Below are 16284 nucleotides of genomic sequence, written 5' to 3'. Positions count from 1 at the left end.
TGCGGAAAAGACTAACGAGTGTGTCACGGCGTACAGATGAACAATAGGCGTAGGTGTGTTGTTATAGTCCCTTACTAAAGGCTGCTGTTTGTGTCGAACACAGACTTGGATGAAGTTACATATTTTAGCTACTTGGATTGAGTTGATGATAATCTATAACTTTTTTCAGGAAATTACAAATTTCAAAGTTGCCCAAAACCATAAAAACATCCAGCACACCAATGATATTTATCTAGGCATTAGATATAAGGAGAACAAAATAATACAAACTAAAAACAAGATACAAAATAGTGACACTGTGTATTCACAGGATTATGACATGATGGACTCGGAGGCTGCAAAGCAAGTAAAACATCTCTGAGACACAGTCAGTGATACAGAAATAAAATGTTGCACTTATATTTGACAAAAACCTGTCAAATAGATTATGTAAGAGTTTGAAATTCAAATAATCCCAACAGCGCGGCCTCCTCTCAGCTCAGCAGTCATGCAACATGTTTGTTCTAACACAGTCAGTCGCTCCTGTCTTATCCAAGAGAGAGAGAGAGAGTAGATGAAGGCTGTGTGTCTGTCAGGGCTTCTGCCGTCACTCTCACGATTTTTACTGTATGGAGGTGGTGAGCCTCACAGTCCACATTAAAACCAAAAAAAGCATTACACACACACACACACACACACACACACACACACACACACGGTGGGGGGAGTCTAGGAGTACTGCTGTGGCACCAGTTCCCCATGACTCACGACACAGCCGTGTAAAGAGCTTAACACCAGGTAGGAGGGGATAAGCAGCACCCCTGATGTTTAAGCTGCCTTTGCTTTGAAGCAGATGTGAGCATATGTGTACGGCCTCTCTCTCTCTCTCTCTCTCTCTCTCTCTCTCTCTCTCTCTCTCTCTCTCTCCTCCACACTCTCCCTGTTTCTGTGTGCAAGCACAAGCTCACACAAGCCTCACGAGCGCTACACCGAACATCACGACTATTAATGTATCCTGATCAGCCCACGGAAAATGAAGCTAATCTGTTGCAAGGGAAATGGGGCAGGAATTAGCTCCTTTCATCCACCAGCGGTTTCCTTTTTAGCATCTGAGATTCCCCCGTCATTTATCTCCATGCATTATCGAGCTGCATCCCATCTCACAACAACGTGTGGTTGTGTAGACTAATGCCTGCTGTTGTGTTCTTTCAGATGTCAAACATCAGCATTCATTTACTGCAAGTGATGATTCATTTCACACTTGTCACAAAGCCTTGATACACATGAATTGAAATTCCCGCTTTGTTTTGAACGAACTGAATTGAATCAAACAGGAATTTGAATTCATCTCGCTCAGTTTTCATTCAGGAATGATTACACTGAAATCAAACGTACTGCAACCCAATGTATCAGGGCCGTCTCCATCTAGTTTTTTTTATTCTGCAGACTCTTTGGCATGCTAAGTTTAAATGTCTTTGTTCTTCTTGTAGACAATTGTTCGAGGTAACCGACCGCCCAAAGACGCATCCATCAACGGCCTGCTAGAAGAGTTTGACAACATCTCAGTGACGCGGTCCAACTCCCTGCGTAAAGAGAGTCCCCCGGGTCCCCACCAGGCCGGGAGCAGCTCCAAACCCTCAGGCAGTGGTCGACCCGGCGCCCCAGAGGAAAATGGATTCAATCACTACTACTCCCGCTACTCCTGTGACTTAGACACATCCAGCAGGGACTTCTCTCTGGATCCTGGCAAACCAAGCTTCTCCATAGACGGAGACTGGGCAGTGGGGAGACACTATCGATTCACCAAGCAGAATGGCCACTCACACCCAATACGCAGCCCTTTCTACCCAGACGCCATGCCCCAAAAATCAGACTATGGAAAGTTGCCCCCGGACTACCACACCTACCTGGAGAGCAAAGGGCGGTCAGCCGATGAGGTGGCCTCCACTGTGGGCAGTGGGGTCGGCTCCAGTGGCTACTACCGGGCGTCAGTGGGTGGCTCGTCCAGCCAGGACTACCGGGACACATCAGTCGGCACACCATCCCGCGCCTCACTGCACAGTGAGCAGATCAACTACCCAGACAGTGAGTGGAGCTACGGCGGTCTACGGGACGAATACGAAAAGAGACCCAAGAGTTCTTATGTGACGCAGACGAGCCCTACACCAGCTATCAGGCAGCGATCTCGGTCAGGCTCTGGGCTGCAGGAGCCAAATGTCCCCTATGCAGCCAGCGGGGCTTTCAAGAACCCTCCACAGGCCCATCCATACAGCTCCTACACCTACCCTCGTCTCTCGGAGAGTCTTGCTAATTCACAGACCTTAACTAAGGTAATTACGAGAAAACCTAAAAAAAAATATCTGTCATATGATACGATTTTGGTAGTGTTTAATCATATAATAGCATATCATATAATATACTTGATTACAGTGGCTGTCCAGGAAACGTGTCAACACAACACTTATACCTACCTTGACACATCTGTAGAAACATTTCAGAGAAAATTACACACGTGTGCCTTCATTTAGTCCCACCTCACATCCACCTGCAGCCAATTTCACATATTCATTCCCCCTTTTTTCCCACTCTTCTCTGTCCTCTCTTTCTAGTTCTCTCACATTCTCTCTTTACACGTTTATTTCCCGGCTATTTTGCCAAGCAGACAACCTGCAACAGTGCAACCTGCTAATCTGCTCGTCTGCAAAGGAGGCAGCCCCTGCCACGCGCAGGACAGAATTAGCTCTCTTCAGGGGCTTGTCCCTGCACACAGATCAATTAAAACTCACACTGACCATCGAGCAGAGATCTCTCAGTTACGCAGAAGACAGAGGCAGCGACAAGGCGAGAAAACAGAATGGCCACAAAATGTAAAATGTTCAACAGTGATTAAATATAACATATAAAAAACAATACAATATTAAAAAGTGTAAAGAATAAAATGAGTATTCCAAAAAAATTCTAATCACAAAAGAACACACTCTAATCACTCTAATCTACAAGCAACTATGAATTAGCTGTAGTTTATGGGCACAATAATAATAATTAATACTAATTTAAATTTTATTTTAATACATTTCCTGCAGACAATAGTATGATTTTTGATTAAAGCTATAGTGGAAAGTCTTACAATAATTGAATTAAAGTTTGCAAATGATGTGTGCTTTTAACATAAACAGGAATAAAAAAATTAAATATAAGTTTATATAAGCTTGGCAGGTCAAAATGAAGATTGCTGCTGAGTAAATATCTTAAATAACTGCAAAGCTTCATCTGTGTGAGTGATTATGTTGATACAGTGCGGTATCATCTGCATAGAGTTGTGTTAAATCATTAGAAATGATGCTCAGAGGCTGCAGTGTCATGTCCTCTATGTAAACAGATAAACGAGACACATAAAACGGGGAAAATGATGTGTGAAATTCAAAGTAAAATTATATTCAGCAGATGTTTATATATAAATGGTTTACTACACTGTAAGAAACACGTTCACTTTTAGTCTGTGATGTTGTTGTCCACATCCACATCCAGAGAAATGGTATTTTAGATCAGTATTATTATTATTATTGTTATCGAGAATTGCATTTGAAACTGTAGTTTATATTAGAATATTGCAGGTTAGTAGATATTAGCAGGGGGCAGAATATGCTGCCAGTCAATGCAACAGCAGGAGTTGGTCACCTCTTTCTATCCAAAGCTTTCATTGCTCCATTAGGTCCATTACACAGGAGTGTGCACTGCTCTCCAATATCCCTCCTTCACACACACTGAGTCCAGGAGCTGAGAGGAAAACTGGGTTTGCTGATGTAGATCCCAGGGTGCCTTGATGAAAAACCATTTAACCTGCATGCTTCAGTAAATAGCCACTGAGAAAAAAAATAAAACAAGAATGCAAGAGAAGCAGGATTGTGCGTGATGCAGGAGAAGGTCATTTTTTCCCCCCCTAACATATTGTTTATTATCGCCATTTTCTGACTTGTTTAGCTTGAGGGGACACATTTGCCTCTTTGAAAATGAACAGCGTTTGTAGGCGATAGAAAATATTAAGGACTTAAAAGGGGTGAACTCTCTTCCACAGCATGTGTACTGATCCAGCAGGTGTCGGCTAAATGAAATCAACTATAATCAAATGCTGTTTGTTGAATAACTATGCCCCAATTTACAGATTTTTACAACAGTAATAGAGAAAAGAAAAAGGAGTCATGTGGCAGATTAAGAAGCACTATTCTTCTTGGCTCACGGACCTTGTAACAAATCCACTTTCTCTATCCTCTCTTATTCTCTGCCTTTTCTTCCCTCTCCCTCCCATTCAGCCTGCTCACACCACTGAAGTAAATCCTTCTCTTTCCCTGCTGCTGTTGTTGGGAGCCAGTGGGGATGTAACAGTAGACACCACGCAGACTTGGCCACACACACACACACACACACACACACACACACACACACACAAGATACAAACAAGCACACACTCCCTCTCTCCCCCTTTCCTTTCTCTTCTCTCTCTCTCTCTCTCTCTGTGTTCTGTGGTGAGTATGAGCTCGGCGCCGCAGCTCTCGGTGACAAATTGATGTTGCGGCACTTTCCTTTTCTGCAGCCTTAGCATAAAACTGGCCGAACGATGTTCCACCGCGGAATTCAATTTCACAGTTGAGTTAGGTTGTTGATTACCCTGCCAAACTCAGATTAATGCACGTTTAACCAACATGGATCAGGAGACCCTTGGCTGACAGCCAGCCAGTGGTGCCGGCCAATGATAGTGAGGCGCGAGGCTGGGCCGCTCACCTTCCTCCCCAACACACGCACATACACACACATACGCAGTCTGAGTGATTGATTAAAAGAGTTCACACCATGTAATTATACACCATTCCAACACATTATGGCTCCGGCTCCTGTCTATGCACGTGTTGTGTGTGCATGTGAGTGTATGTGAGAGGAGGCACAGAGAAGACGCCGATAAACAGAAACTGAAACAGATGCAGTTTTCTGTTATCTTCTAATTATATTCTATGCCCGATTTAAAGAACATGCTGGCTAAAGACCATTTTTAGGAGCTGAGACAACAGTCATTTCAATTTGATCTGAATCTTAATTCAATCAGCTTTGATGCACTGCTCTTAGTGTATCTCTCACATCCTGGACTACTGGCATTGTTCATTCATCCATCTTCTACCGCTTTATCCTCCACATGAGGGTCGCAGGGGGAGCTGCGCCAATCTCAGGTGACATAGGGTGAAACACGGGGTACACCCTGGACAGGTCGCCAGTCCCTCACATGGCCACATAGAGACAAACAGCCATCCACTCTTACACTCACACATATGGTCAATTTAGAGTGTTCAAATTACCTAATCCCCATATTGCATGTTTTTGTACTGTGGGAGGAAACCAGAGAACCTGGAGAAACACCCCCCACCCGACCCCCACACACACACACAGAACATGCAAACTCCATGTAGAAAGACCCTTGTTGCTGCAAAGGCAGGAGTGCTAACCACTACACCAACCATGTGCTTTCATTCATGAAAATAGCAGTGAGTGTCTGTCTCTAAAGGAGCTGAATTTGCAAAAATTGCTGATTTATATTTTATCTTATTTCTTGGCCCATCTGTTATACTTTCAGCAATTTCAGTTAATTTCCTTTTTCCAATTTGCCATATTCCTTTTTTTTTTGTAAGTAAGACCGGTTCATCATCATCATCGTCATTACTGGTTTGGTCATTTGCGGTCTGAGATTCTCCTCCGTGTGTGTGTGTGTGTGTGTGTGTGTGTGTGCATCTGTTATGAGTCACATCATTTAAGATGAGTCATACAACTCTGAGCTATTAATAGAGGTTTCCTGCATTTGCTCTGCCACGACTTTAAAGGAGCCTCACGTGTTCCTGGGATCTTTAAGAAACGGTGTGTCCCAGATCTGGATCCTCGCTGGGTTTCTTGATGATGAATGGAGTCGTTGAGGAACTTTGTGGGGTGTTAATGATAAAGTATGGAGTCTGTCCTGTGGACTAAATGGTCTACATTATGTCCTGTCGGAGGACCGGTGTAGCTGCAGACATACTGTACCTGGGACTGGGAGTGTAGTGTGTGTTCATGCATGCATTCAGTACAACTGCTAATCTCAGAATGTATGCAACTGGACAGTATTTTTAGGCCTCTTCTTTCAGTACTAATGTTAAACTGATTAAAAGTTCCAAGGTGTGAAGAATTGTTTGAACTCTGTCATCAAAAAGTTTCATATCAGTGTCTCTTTTTCTTAATTATAATAACTGTTTTTGTATTCGTCAGTCATCCGTTATTTTCATGTCTCCTCCAGGGTGACTACGAGCGGCCTTCACGTGATGGCAGTCCCCAGGTTATGGGTGGCGACACCTATCCCAGAGGGCCTCTTAAGCTACCTCAGAGCCACAGCAAGCCACCTGGCTACCCCCCAGTACACCTGCCCTACCCACCGATGTTCCACCATTACAAACCCTCGCCCTACCACCATCCGCCCTCGCAGCCGAGCCCACCGTACACCCCGCAGGTACAGTGTGTTCTCTGGTTTCGGATAAAAAAAATGATATCAAGTATGATAGAGATGCTTTAGTCATGGAAAACTCATGGAAACTGTTTACAAAAAATATAAATATAATATAAATTGTGTCTGTCAAATTGAATAATATTTAATAAAATTAGTATACAGGGTGAAATCCTTATGCTTCTAAAAAATGTATAATTAATATAAGAAAACAATATTGTCAAAAGTTGACAAGGAGCCCAAAAGGTTTGATTTTAAAGTTATCATAATTTCACTGAACAGTGTAATGATGGCATTGTTGATTGTGAAAAAAAAACCACATGCTTTTATGATGTTTTGTAAGTGTGCTTGAATTTACTAAGCTTTATTTATTTATTTATTTCGTATGGGCATTGCCCATTCATGAACATCCCCATGTTAATATGACAGATTACAGTCATTGGCTAATTTATGTCTCTAGTGCATTTGCAGATTGATGGAATAAGGCAAACTACTCAAGAAAAATGCATTAACATAATAATAGCAACACATATCAATAAAAAATAAGGAGAAGCAGCATAGGCCGTGTTCCAAAGACAGACAATATAAAATATGTGATGTATGAAGGCCAACCAGGAAGTCGGGACCATCATTTTCAAGGTGCTTTCAGTGACGAGTGCATAAGTACTTGCATGTAGGCAAACAGTCTTTGTGTGAATGTATGCATGTTTCCATACAGGGGGCCTACTCACAGCCTTCATCACCTTACATTCCCCCGGGGGCTTATCCCCCTCCTTCCTGGGGGTCAAGCTCAGACACTCAGCCCTCCAGAGTTTCCCATGAGCAGTTCAGAGCTGCTCTCCAACTGGTGGTCAACCCAGGTAAGCAATGGACAGTGAAGTAAAAGCTATACTGAACTACCTTGTTTTGTCCCCATGTTTGTTTTCTGGTGTTAAGTTATATTTCTCTTTCGCTCCAGGCGATCCTCGGGAATACCTGGACAGCTTTATCAAGATTGGCGAGGGCTCCACGGGTATCGTGTGCATCGCCAGTGAGAAACACAGTGGCAAGCAGGTGGCTGTGAAGAAGATGGACCTCAGGAAACAGCAGAGGAGAGAGCTGCTTTTTAATGAGGTGTGAAAGACTGGCAGAGTAACTGCAGCAGTGGCGGCTGCTGCTCTTTGAAACAGGGGAAGCTCATTTCAGACCCAGTTATATTTATACATTAATTCTGCAAACAAACAACTAGAACAAGGAAATGCGATAATTGTGTAAACTGTAATAGTATTTTTATTTATTTTATTTATTTATTTTTATTCTCAGTGTATATGTACAAAAGAGCAAATAACACACAACAACAATCTGTCTACACTTCACTTGCTAAAATCCACATTGTGTATGTTTCTGCAACGCTGTCAATCAAAAACGGGTTCCGCCTTTCAGACAGTTCCTCTAATCATCATCCAGAAGCCCAGCATCCACACCTGCCCACTGCTCCAGAGAAGATGAGCTTCCCTGGAAGTGTGGTTTTTGCCACGTTTGTCCAAACACTTTTTTTGTGTTTATGTTTACTGCTCACTGCAGTAAACATAAACTACTATGTGCCATCCCACAGAGAACAGTTGATGATGAGCTTAAAGTGGTTTTAATGCGGAAGCTGCTAAGGGCATACGAAAATTGCGGTAGACGATCCGTCATCCGTGATAAACAGCCGATTCTGCACAAACTAGGGACACGTTCTAATCGCGTTCTAGCGCACGTTTAGTACTTCAATGTAAATACAATGCAGTACAAATTTTACCACAAAACTGAGCTGTCTTAGAGCAGTCACCACTATATTTAAACTACTGTATAGTCACACTTTAAGCAGAACATCCAACCAGATGAATGTTGCTGAATGTGTTTCTGTGGGTCAGTTTTACCATTCAAGATAAAGTGTATCGTGCCCACTCCTCAATGGCTGCTGATACATCAGACAAGCAGCTGTAAAGATGAGACTGGAATGTAATCCACAACCTTCCATTTGGAAGACGACTCGCTCCACCACTGCCGTTGCCCTAATAAAAATAAATCTCTATCCCACATAATAAGTGTAGCTTGCTTCATGATATAATATTAAATAGTATTCATTGAACCACTACCACATTTGCATCCATAATGGTATTTATTTACTAAAATTGAAGTAGTGTTCACGCTGAAAAAACCTCCGCAACAAATTAATTCATGGCAGTTTCTATTTAAGGCGATGCTAACTTTTGAAAAATGAGCTCCGTCTCATTTGCACTTAAACAGAAATTAATCTTAATTTCAGGAAAAAAAACTTTGTGATCGCTTGTTTGTCAGAAAAAATGTCAATAAACGAGTGTGTGCATGCATCTGAAGCTGTGGGTGTTCACTTGGGAGCTAATTTGATTTGCGTAATCTCATGAATTGCTGAATGTAATCCCTTTATAGTTGCGCCTACCGTTTTGTTAATTTAATAAATAATTGAAATGGCACAAATACATTTATTGAAGTAATGAAATAGTAGATCACGTCTTAGTAACATATTAAATGTGCATCCAGAGTATACAAATAATTATGAAACCATATATATGCTGTGTGTGTTTTTTTAGGTGGTGATAATGAGGGACTACCATCATGAGAACGTGGTGGACATGTACAACAGCTACCTGGTGGGAGACGAGCTGTGGGTCGTCATGGAGTTCCTGGAGGGCGGAGCACTTACTGACATTGTGACTCACACCAGGTAACCTTCAAAATATTAAAGCTGAAGTTTAAGATAAGATAAGATAAGATAAGATAAGATAAGATAAGATGGTCCTTTATTAGTCTAGAAATGAACATTGTCATAGCAGGCAGTAAAGATAATACAATAATAAACATGCATTTCTAAGAAAGTACAATATAGAACGATTTTAACAATATGACTATAAAAGTTACAAGAGAATGTACATTATAGGAAGATTGAACATGGGCTATTATATGTATATATACATATATATATTATGTATGTAAGTACTGTATAGTGCTTGTTGTACAAGTCTAATATGAAGACATTTAATGAAATGATGCTGTTGTTAATGGAGAACCTCTTAGGAATGAAAAAGAAAAAAGATTGCACAGTGAAAGTTCTGTGTCTGTGTGGATAAGACCTCAGTCAGGGTTTAGCTTGTAATTATCAAACTGAGACAGGTTGTTGGAAACCATGAGGTCATTTAATTTGCTCTACACTTACAAGCAGGTGGGTTGTTTCTCAGTCCCGGTTTTAGTCGTTCTGAGATGATTGGTCTCCAACTTTTCTTAATTGCCTCTCTGTTGTCGAGTCGTGTGCCGAGCTGCCATCTCATTGTTTTAAGTTTACTTTGTGTCTGGTGTTTAATTACAGTCATTTGTGTGGAGTGTCAGCATTAGCACTGTGTGGTGTCAGATGCTAATAACATGCTTTGGTGAAGCCTCGAACAGTCTCCTATGCAGATGTTTGTCTCTTTGTGTGCTCAGTGTGTGTGTGTGGGGGAGAGAGTTTCAGAAAAACCTAATACATAGGGTATTATATACACATGCTAGTCTTTAACTCACCCTTTTTACCCTTGTCATCATCTCACCAGCTATTCTTTTGCCTGGATATTGAGATGAATGTCCGTGTTTCAAAGAAACATGTCATTATTCAGTCAAATTTGAATAAAGACACAAAGACAGAGTAAAATATATGTGTTTGTTAAAAGGTACTTGGTTACTGAGACGTACTGAGAAAATAAGACAGTTTGAGTTTGTTTTAATCATGGACATGCAAATGAGCCATTATACTGTACTGAATATCCACGTTCATAATGTAAGGAGTACTGCAGTGTGTGATTCCTCCCCCCCTCCGCTAATTTCAGCCACATTTGTCCAGGTGAAAGCCTCGTGTGCTATTTCTGTTAAGCCTTTTGTCGCGGAAAACACTACTGCCTGCCTCGCGCTGTGTGAGCTTCATCAGCTCGCTGGGCTGTCGTCAACACAGACGCACACACTGAATTTCAGGCGCACACGCAGCGAGTGAGCAGTGGCAGAATGGTCGTCTCTGCTTCTATACCATTTCACTCACGTTCAAATTTCAATTATACCTTAAGACTTGTTTAATGAGTTGCACTTCACTGGGATTTCGCTCAGTGTATGTGCAAAAGTGTGCGTGTGTGTGTGTGTGTGTGTGTGCATAGGTGCTTATGTAAGTCTCTCCTTGACAACCTTTACAGGCTCATTAAAATTGTTTTTTACTTTGTGTATGTGAAACAATTTTCTATTTCAATGAGTTTGCATCTACTCTGATTGTCCATGTTGCTTTATTTGTGTGTGTGTGTGCGCATGTGTGTGTACGTCAGTAAGAGATGAATTGTTTTTGCCTCCCATTCTCTTTGAGTTAGCCAGTTGTTTTTACATTAGCAGAAGGCTCATTTATCTCTCTTGATTGTAAATGCATACATGTGTGACAATAAAATCTGCTGCAGCCTGCAGTGTGAAGTGTGAGGATCTATATGTGTGCACGTGCGTGGCCTTAGGTGTGTGTGGTAGTGGGGGGATTGTTTCACATTATGTTTTGTAAGTGACTCCCAAAAGTAGATTCTTTCAGATAGAGGTGAGAAATAAAATGAGCAAACAGTGTGTACTGTGCTTGTGTGAATATGCACATGCACCTCTTATATGAAAATGAAAGTCCCGCTGTTTCCACACATGCACTGTTTGATGGCAGTGCAGAGTGCACACACACACACACACACACACACACACACACACACGTGCACACGCATAGAGGCCAGCTGGGTGAAGATGTTAATGTTCAGTGAAGCCATGAGTTTCTGTGTGAGCAGACACACTGCATCGCCCCTCTCTCCATATGGGACCCTCCTGCCTGCTGTGCACATCACAGCTACAGTCGCTGCAGGCTATGGGGGGATATTTTCAAACCGGATTTCTACTCCATATCTGTTGTGTTGTGTTGTAATCTCTTTAGGATGACAGCAGTGTCTGTGACCAGATTTGTCTGCGTTGTAGCCCAATGAACAAGTGTAGTTTCTGCCTCCCAAAAAAACGTGTCTTATTATATGAAATATGGAAATGTACTCCATTGATTGACTGTCGTGTCTTTTTTGATTTACAGTTTTTGGAAATAGATTTAAGACAGACACATTTGTCTTGTCCTGCGATGCACCACAGAGGAAGAAAACACAGGAAACACGTGGTGCAAGATAAATTACTATGTAACTGTAAAACTTCATAAAAACGAATAAATACGAATAAAGGAGAAATAGTATAGAGAAAAATATGAATACCGTAATTGATACTGTGAACGACTTTCATCAACAATTAGTTTTAATAGATGATGCTGCTTGTACCGCATGATGGTTTCCTCGTGTACACGACCTGCACATTTATTGCTGACACGTGTTTATTTGTGTGTTTCCGTACAGGATGAACGAGGAGCAGATTGCTACAGTGTGTCTGTCAGTGCTGAGGGCTCTGTCATACCTGCACACACAGGGCGTCATCCACCGCGACATCAAGAGCGACTCCATTCTCCTGACCAGTGATGGAAGGGTAAGTGCAGATGCTGAGTGTGTGTGTGTGTGTTAGGTGTGGTGTTTTTTTCTGCATCTTACCAATACACCAAGTATACTCTCACCAGCCATTTTATTAGGTACACAAGACGCATGATATACAGTAGTGAGTGTCAGGAGTGGCTCCAGGTGTGGTCTTGTACTGTAATATCTTTGTGCGTTCAGAGATGATTCTGCGTACTGTGGGTGTAACAGGTGCTTATTTGAGAGAACTGCTGCTCACTGGATATGTGTAAGATGGTTGTACCAACACATTTAATGTGATCATGTTTAAATGCTGAAATGCACTGAGTAACTGTCCTGTGGTTGGCAAAAACCACTACTTGTAAAAAAATGTCTGTCCCTCGTAATTTCAGCACACACACGCGCACGCATTTTCTCTCACACACTCACTGACCTTCTTCATGGGTGTCATTCCCTCTACTTGTCAACAGCCAGTGCCAGAAACTCATCATCATCTATTACCACTCGTGCCCCAGTAATTAAATCCTGCCTAATGCATCCGAATGAGCTGATAAGACATGATTAATTGGAGGATAATTAACCACTAATACAGGGATTAGTGTATTTTTTATGAAAGCGCTTCACAATGGGTCAGTGCACTTGAGGTTCTGAACTAATGTAGTCCCAGCTGTATGTCTGGATACACGCACACGAGAAGAGTGGAAGCTGATGGCCGTATGCTGTTTGTGTGTGTTTGCAGATCAAACTGTCAGACTTTGGCTTTTGTGCACAAGTTTCCAAAGAGGTGCCCAAAAGGAAGTCCCTCGTGGGCACGCCGTACTGGATGGCACCAGAAGTCATTTCTAGACTACCTTATGGGACAGAGGTGAGGACAAGGAACACACACGTGCACAGATTAACGATGATAGAAGCTTAAGAAAGACACACGCTTAATATTGTGCATGGCATTTGAGAATGAAATGTGTGGTGTGTGTGTGTGTGTGCAGGTGGATATCTGGTCCTTAGGTATCATGGTGATTGAGATGGTGGATGGAGAGCCACCTTACTTTAACGAGCCCCCTCTGCAGGCCATGAGGAGGATACGAGACAACCTGCCCCCACGGTTAAAAGAATCACACAAGGTAGATTTGTCACAATATTAAAGAAAATATCATTATTAGCACACGTTCCTTTTCAATGTTCATGTCATTTCTTACATATATCAGTTCTCTTTTTGGTCTTCTTTGCAGTCTTAGTTTCTGACATTGTGACATTTTCAGGCTTGCAGCCAAATCCAACACAATTGAAGTAAATGATAGCCACAAAAAATGTCTCCATCTTGCTCCTCTGGTGTCATCCAACTGTTCAGTTGAGTCCGCACAACTGAACACTTGGACAGTGTGAAATCTCTCCAGGGAGAAAAGATCAGTGAGAACTCAAGATAAGTCCACGCCTATGTTAGCATGCAAGCAGGCAACCATAATTTGTCATAAAGGCAGCAGAGAGAGAAAGAGCTGGAGATTTGGAAATCACCATTCCTAAAAGGTGAGGTATGTTGTTTTTTTTTTTTACGTTTGAAGGAATGGTCACCATTTACTTCACTTGTTCTGGATTTGGCTGCAACTCTGGCTGGTTTGGTGAATCGGAATCTTCTTTAATCATGTATGTTTTGCTTGAAATGTCACCTACACTCCCGTATGTGACCTAATTATATCAAAAGAGATGTTTTCCCCAATATTACCATTGGATTTTAGAAGTTGTTATACCATCACATATACTTTGAGACTTCTGATGATTCGTGAGTCTTGATTCCTGACTGATTCTTTTGATGCTCCGCCCCACTCCAACCCAACCAAACATATGGATGAGCCAGTTTCTCCAGGTTTTCCTTCCTCAGCAGCTCACGGTTCAAAAATATATGGCCAGACATGTCCTCATCATCATCGTCTTCCTCAGAAACATCACTCCGTAGAGATTAGGCTTCCATATTTAGCCTTCCATATTCATGTGTCGTAGTTGCAACTCATTTTAACTGAAAATATGTAAATATCCTGAAGCTACCATCGCTAGGTCATAACTATTTTACAATGATTACGGGTCAGAGCTGAAGTATTTCTTTCACCACCTCCAGGTGTCCTCGGTGCTGCGATCTTTCCTGGACCGGATGCTGGTGAGGGAACCCTCTCAGAGAGCCACGGCCCAGGAACTCCTCCAGCACCCTTTTCTCAAGCTGTCGGGTCCTCCTTCCTGCATTGTCCCACTCATGAGACACTACCGCCACCGCTGACCTGCTGGCTCAGACACACCCTTTACAACACTGAAAACACATACATAGCCCACTGTATACACACACTACCAGGGTGGCACTGCCCTCACCCAGCCGAAACACTCCACCACCTGGTGGTGCGCCACTAACACTCACACCTGTAACCGTGAAGTAGATTAGCTTGAGGAATATCTAATAAATACGTAAAAAAAAAATTAAAATACACGACACAGAAAAGAGGAAAAAAAAAAAATGTGTCTACAACATTTGAAAAATACAAACTGGAGTAGGTCTGTGCAAGAAGAACTCAGTAGACATCCAGTAGAAACGTAAGGGCTGGCTCACCCTGCTGCAGTCTTCTCTCCGTATAGACTGTGAGTGTCCGGCTCCATGTAGAGTTGTAGTAGCCATCAGTGAGAGCCTCAGATGTTTGTGGCGAGGTGGAGAAACACGGAGGACTGATGCTCTGCTCCAGACCAGAGCAACAGAGGGCAGAACAGTCGGCTTAGAGCAGAGAGAAAGAGGAAAAAAGCGATGGGCACTGACTGTCATACAGGTGCTGCGTCGTCAGTCCATCTGAAGGACAGGCTCCTGTTCAGCTGAGCAGATGGAGACGTCTTCTCACACGCTAACAGTGAAAATGTATTTTAGAGAAACTTGTAAGTTTTCCTGTACAGTTTTGATAATTTGCAGTATTTTATCGTGTCGTAACCATTGTGATATGAGCAGTATTAAACAGAGTTTCTGCAGAGATCTTTCCTACTGTTTATAATCCAGTTTTTGCTTAAAGATACGAGATATCCCAAATAAAACCACTTAAACCTAACTGTCACTAAAAAATAATAAATATATTTATTATTATCTTACATTTGTAGACAGGACTTCCATTAAATGTTGGGAAAAAAAGGGTAATGTCAGAATTTTGTATGACATTTTAAAGTGTTTATTTATTTATTTATTTATTCGAATTGAGGGGTTTATTTTTGGTAGTGTGGCCTTTTTCTTTTTATTTTGTTTTTGTTTGTTTTTCTTGGGTTTTGATTTGCATTACTAGAAGCGCATTGACAGAGAATGATATCAGTTGTTACTGTATATCATCCAAGCAATACCCCAAACCTATTTATGAAACCATGACCTGTAACCTGTAATTACACCATGCATCTAAATGTAGCACAGACTGAGTGGATTTGACAAAAAAATGAGGAAAAAAAAACCAAAACTCTACGCTGATGTGTTTTCTTTAATAGGAGTCTCATCCTGTTTCTATAAATCCTAAGAGGCATTCTTTCAAAGTGCACAGATTTTGGGATGCCGATAAAAGGTCTCGTTTTCTACTCACATCGCCATTGTCATCATTTCACTTCTTATCCCACCTCAGCCAGAGACTCACTTGCTATCACTGGAACTGTGCTCCCATTCTCATCTCTGGTTGGACCAGGAGAAAACAGTGTTATCCTCCTCCCTGCATCGTTTTTACCCATCATTCACTGTGATATGTAAATATGACTGAGCGCGTGAGTGTGTTTTAGTGTGAGTGGGTGTCCGTGTATGTCAAAGTGCAAAAGAGGTAGAGAGTGTTTATCTCTGTACAACATCTGAAAGTGTGTGTGTATGTGTGTGTGTGGGGCTAATCCTTGATAAAGTGTCAAGACTTGAATGAGTAACACTTATCTGTGGTGTTGGCTTGTACAGTGATATTGCATGTTTGTTATCAGTGAAGCTGGTTTCAATTAAAAAAAAAAACACCCATAATAACATTGAGACGTGTTGCATGGATTTTTCCTTCATCACCCTCTACACTCCTCTTCTCTCAGTGTCTCATATCAAGCAGATGTTTTTTTAACAGCGCACTGTCAGATTGTTTACGGTGCTTCCATCAACAGTCCATTTTTCTCTTTTGTGCTTTTGGTCCTTCATATTCTCTTAAATTCAACAAATCCCATTCCCAGCTATTTCACCCTAACCTCATCTCTGAACAGAAAAAGCAGAAAGACACGTCCATGGATTGG

At 41.9% G+C, this 16284-nt stretch overlaps 1 protein-coding gene across 3 annotated transcripts in view; it reads left to right on the top strand.

Moving 5' to 3' along the window:
- The window catches only part of pak5 (p21 protein (Cdc42/Rac)-activated kinase 5), a 64925-nt gene extending 48889 nt beyond the window's left edge, over positions 1–16036 (top strand). For all 3 annotated transcript variants that reach the window (XM_058614289.1, XM_058614290.1, XM_058614291.1), the window contains 9 exons: positions 1470–2309; positions 6290–6499; positions 7212–7353; positions 7452–7606; positions 9088–9221; positions 11920–12046; positions 12770–12895; positions 13017–13151; positions 14141–16036. In XM_058614289.1, coding sequence (XP_058470272.1) covers positions 1470–2309; positions 6290–6499; positions 7212–7353; positions 7452–7606; positions 9088–9221; positions 11920–12046; positions 12770–12895; positions 13017–13151; positions 14141–14296 — 2025 coding nt within the window. In that variant the 3' untranslated portion in view covers positions 14297–16036. The remainder of the gene's footprint in view (positions 1–1469; positions 2310–6289; positions 6500–7211; positions 7354–7451; positions 7607–9087; positions 9222–11919; positions 12047–12769; positions 12896–13016; positions 13152–14140) is intronic.
- The last annotated feature ends 248 nt before the right edge of the window (positions 16037–16284 follow it).

This window comes from Solea solea, chromosome 17, assembly GCF_958295425.1.
Source record: "Solea solea chromosome 17, fSolSol10.1, whole genome shotgun sequence".
Lineage (NCBI taxonomy): Eukaryota > Metazoa > Chordata > Actinopteri > Pleuronectiformes > Soleidae > Solea > Solea solea.
The sequence above is the reverse complement of the archived record's forward strand: the minus strand, read 5'-3'. Positions and strand labels throughout refer to the sequence as shown.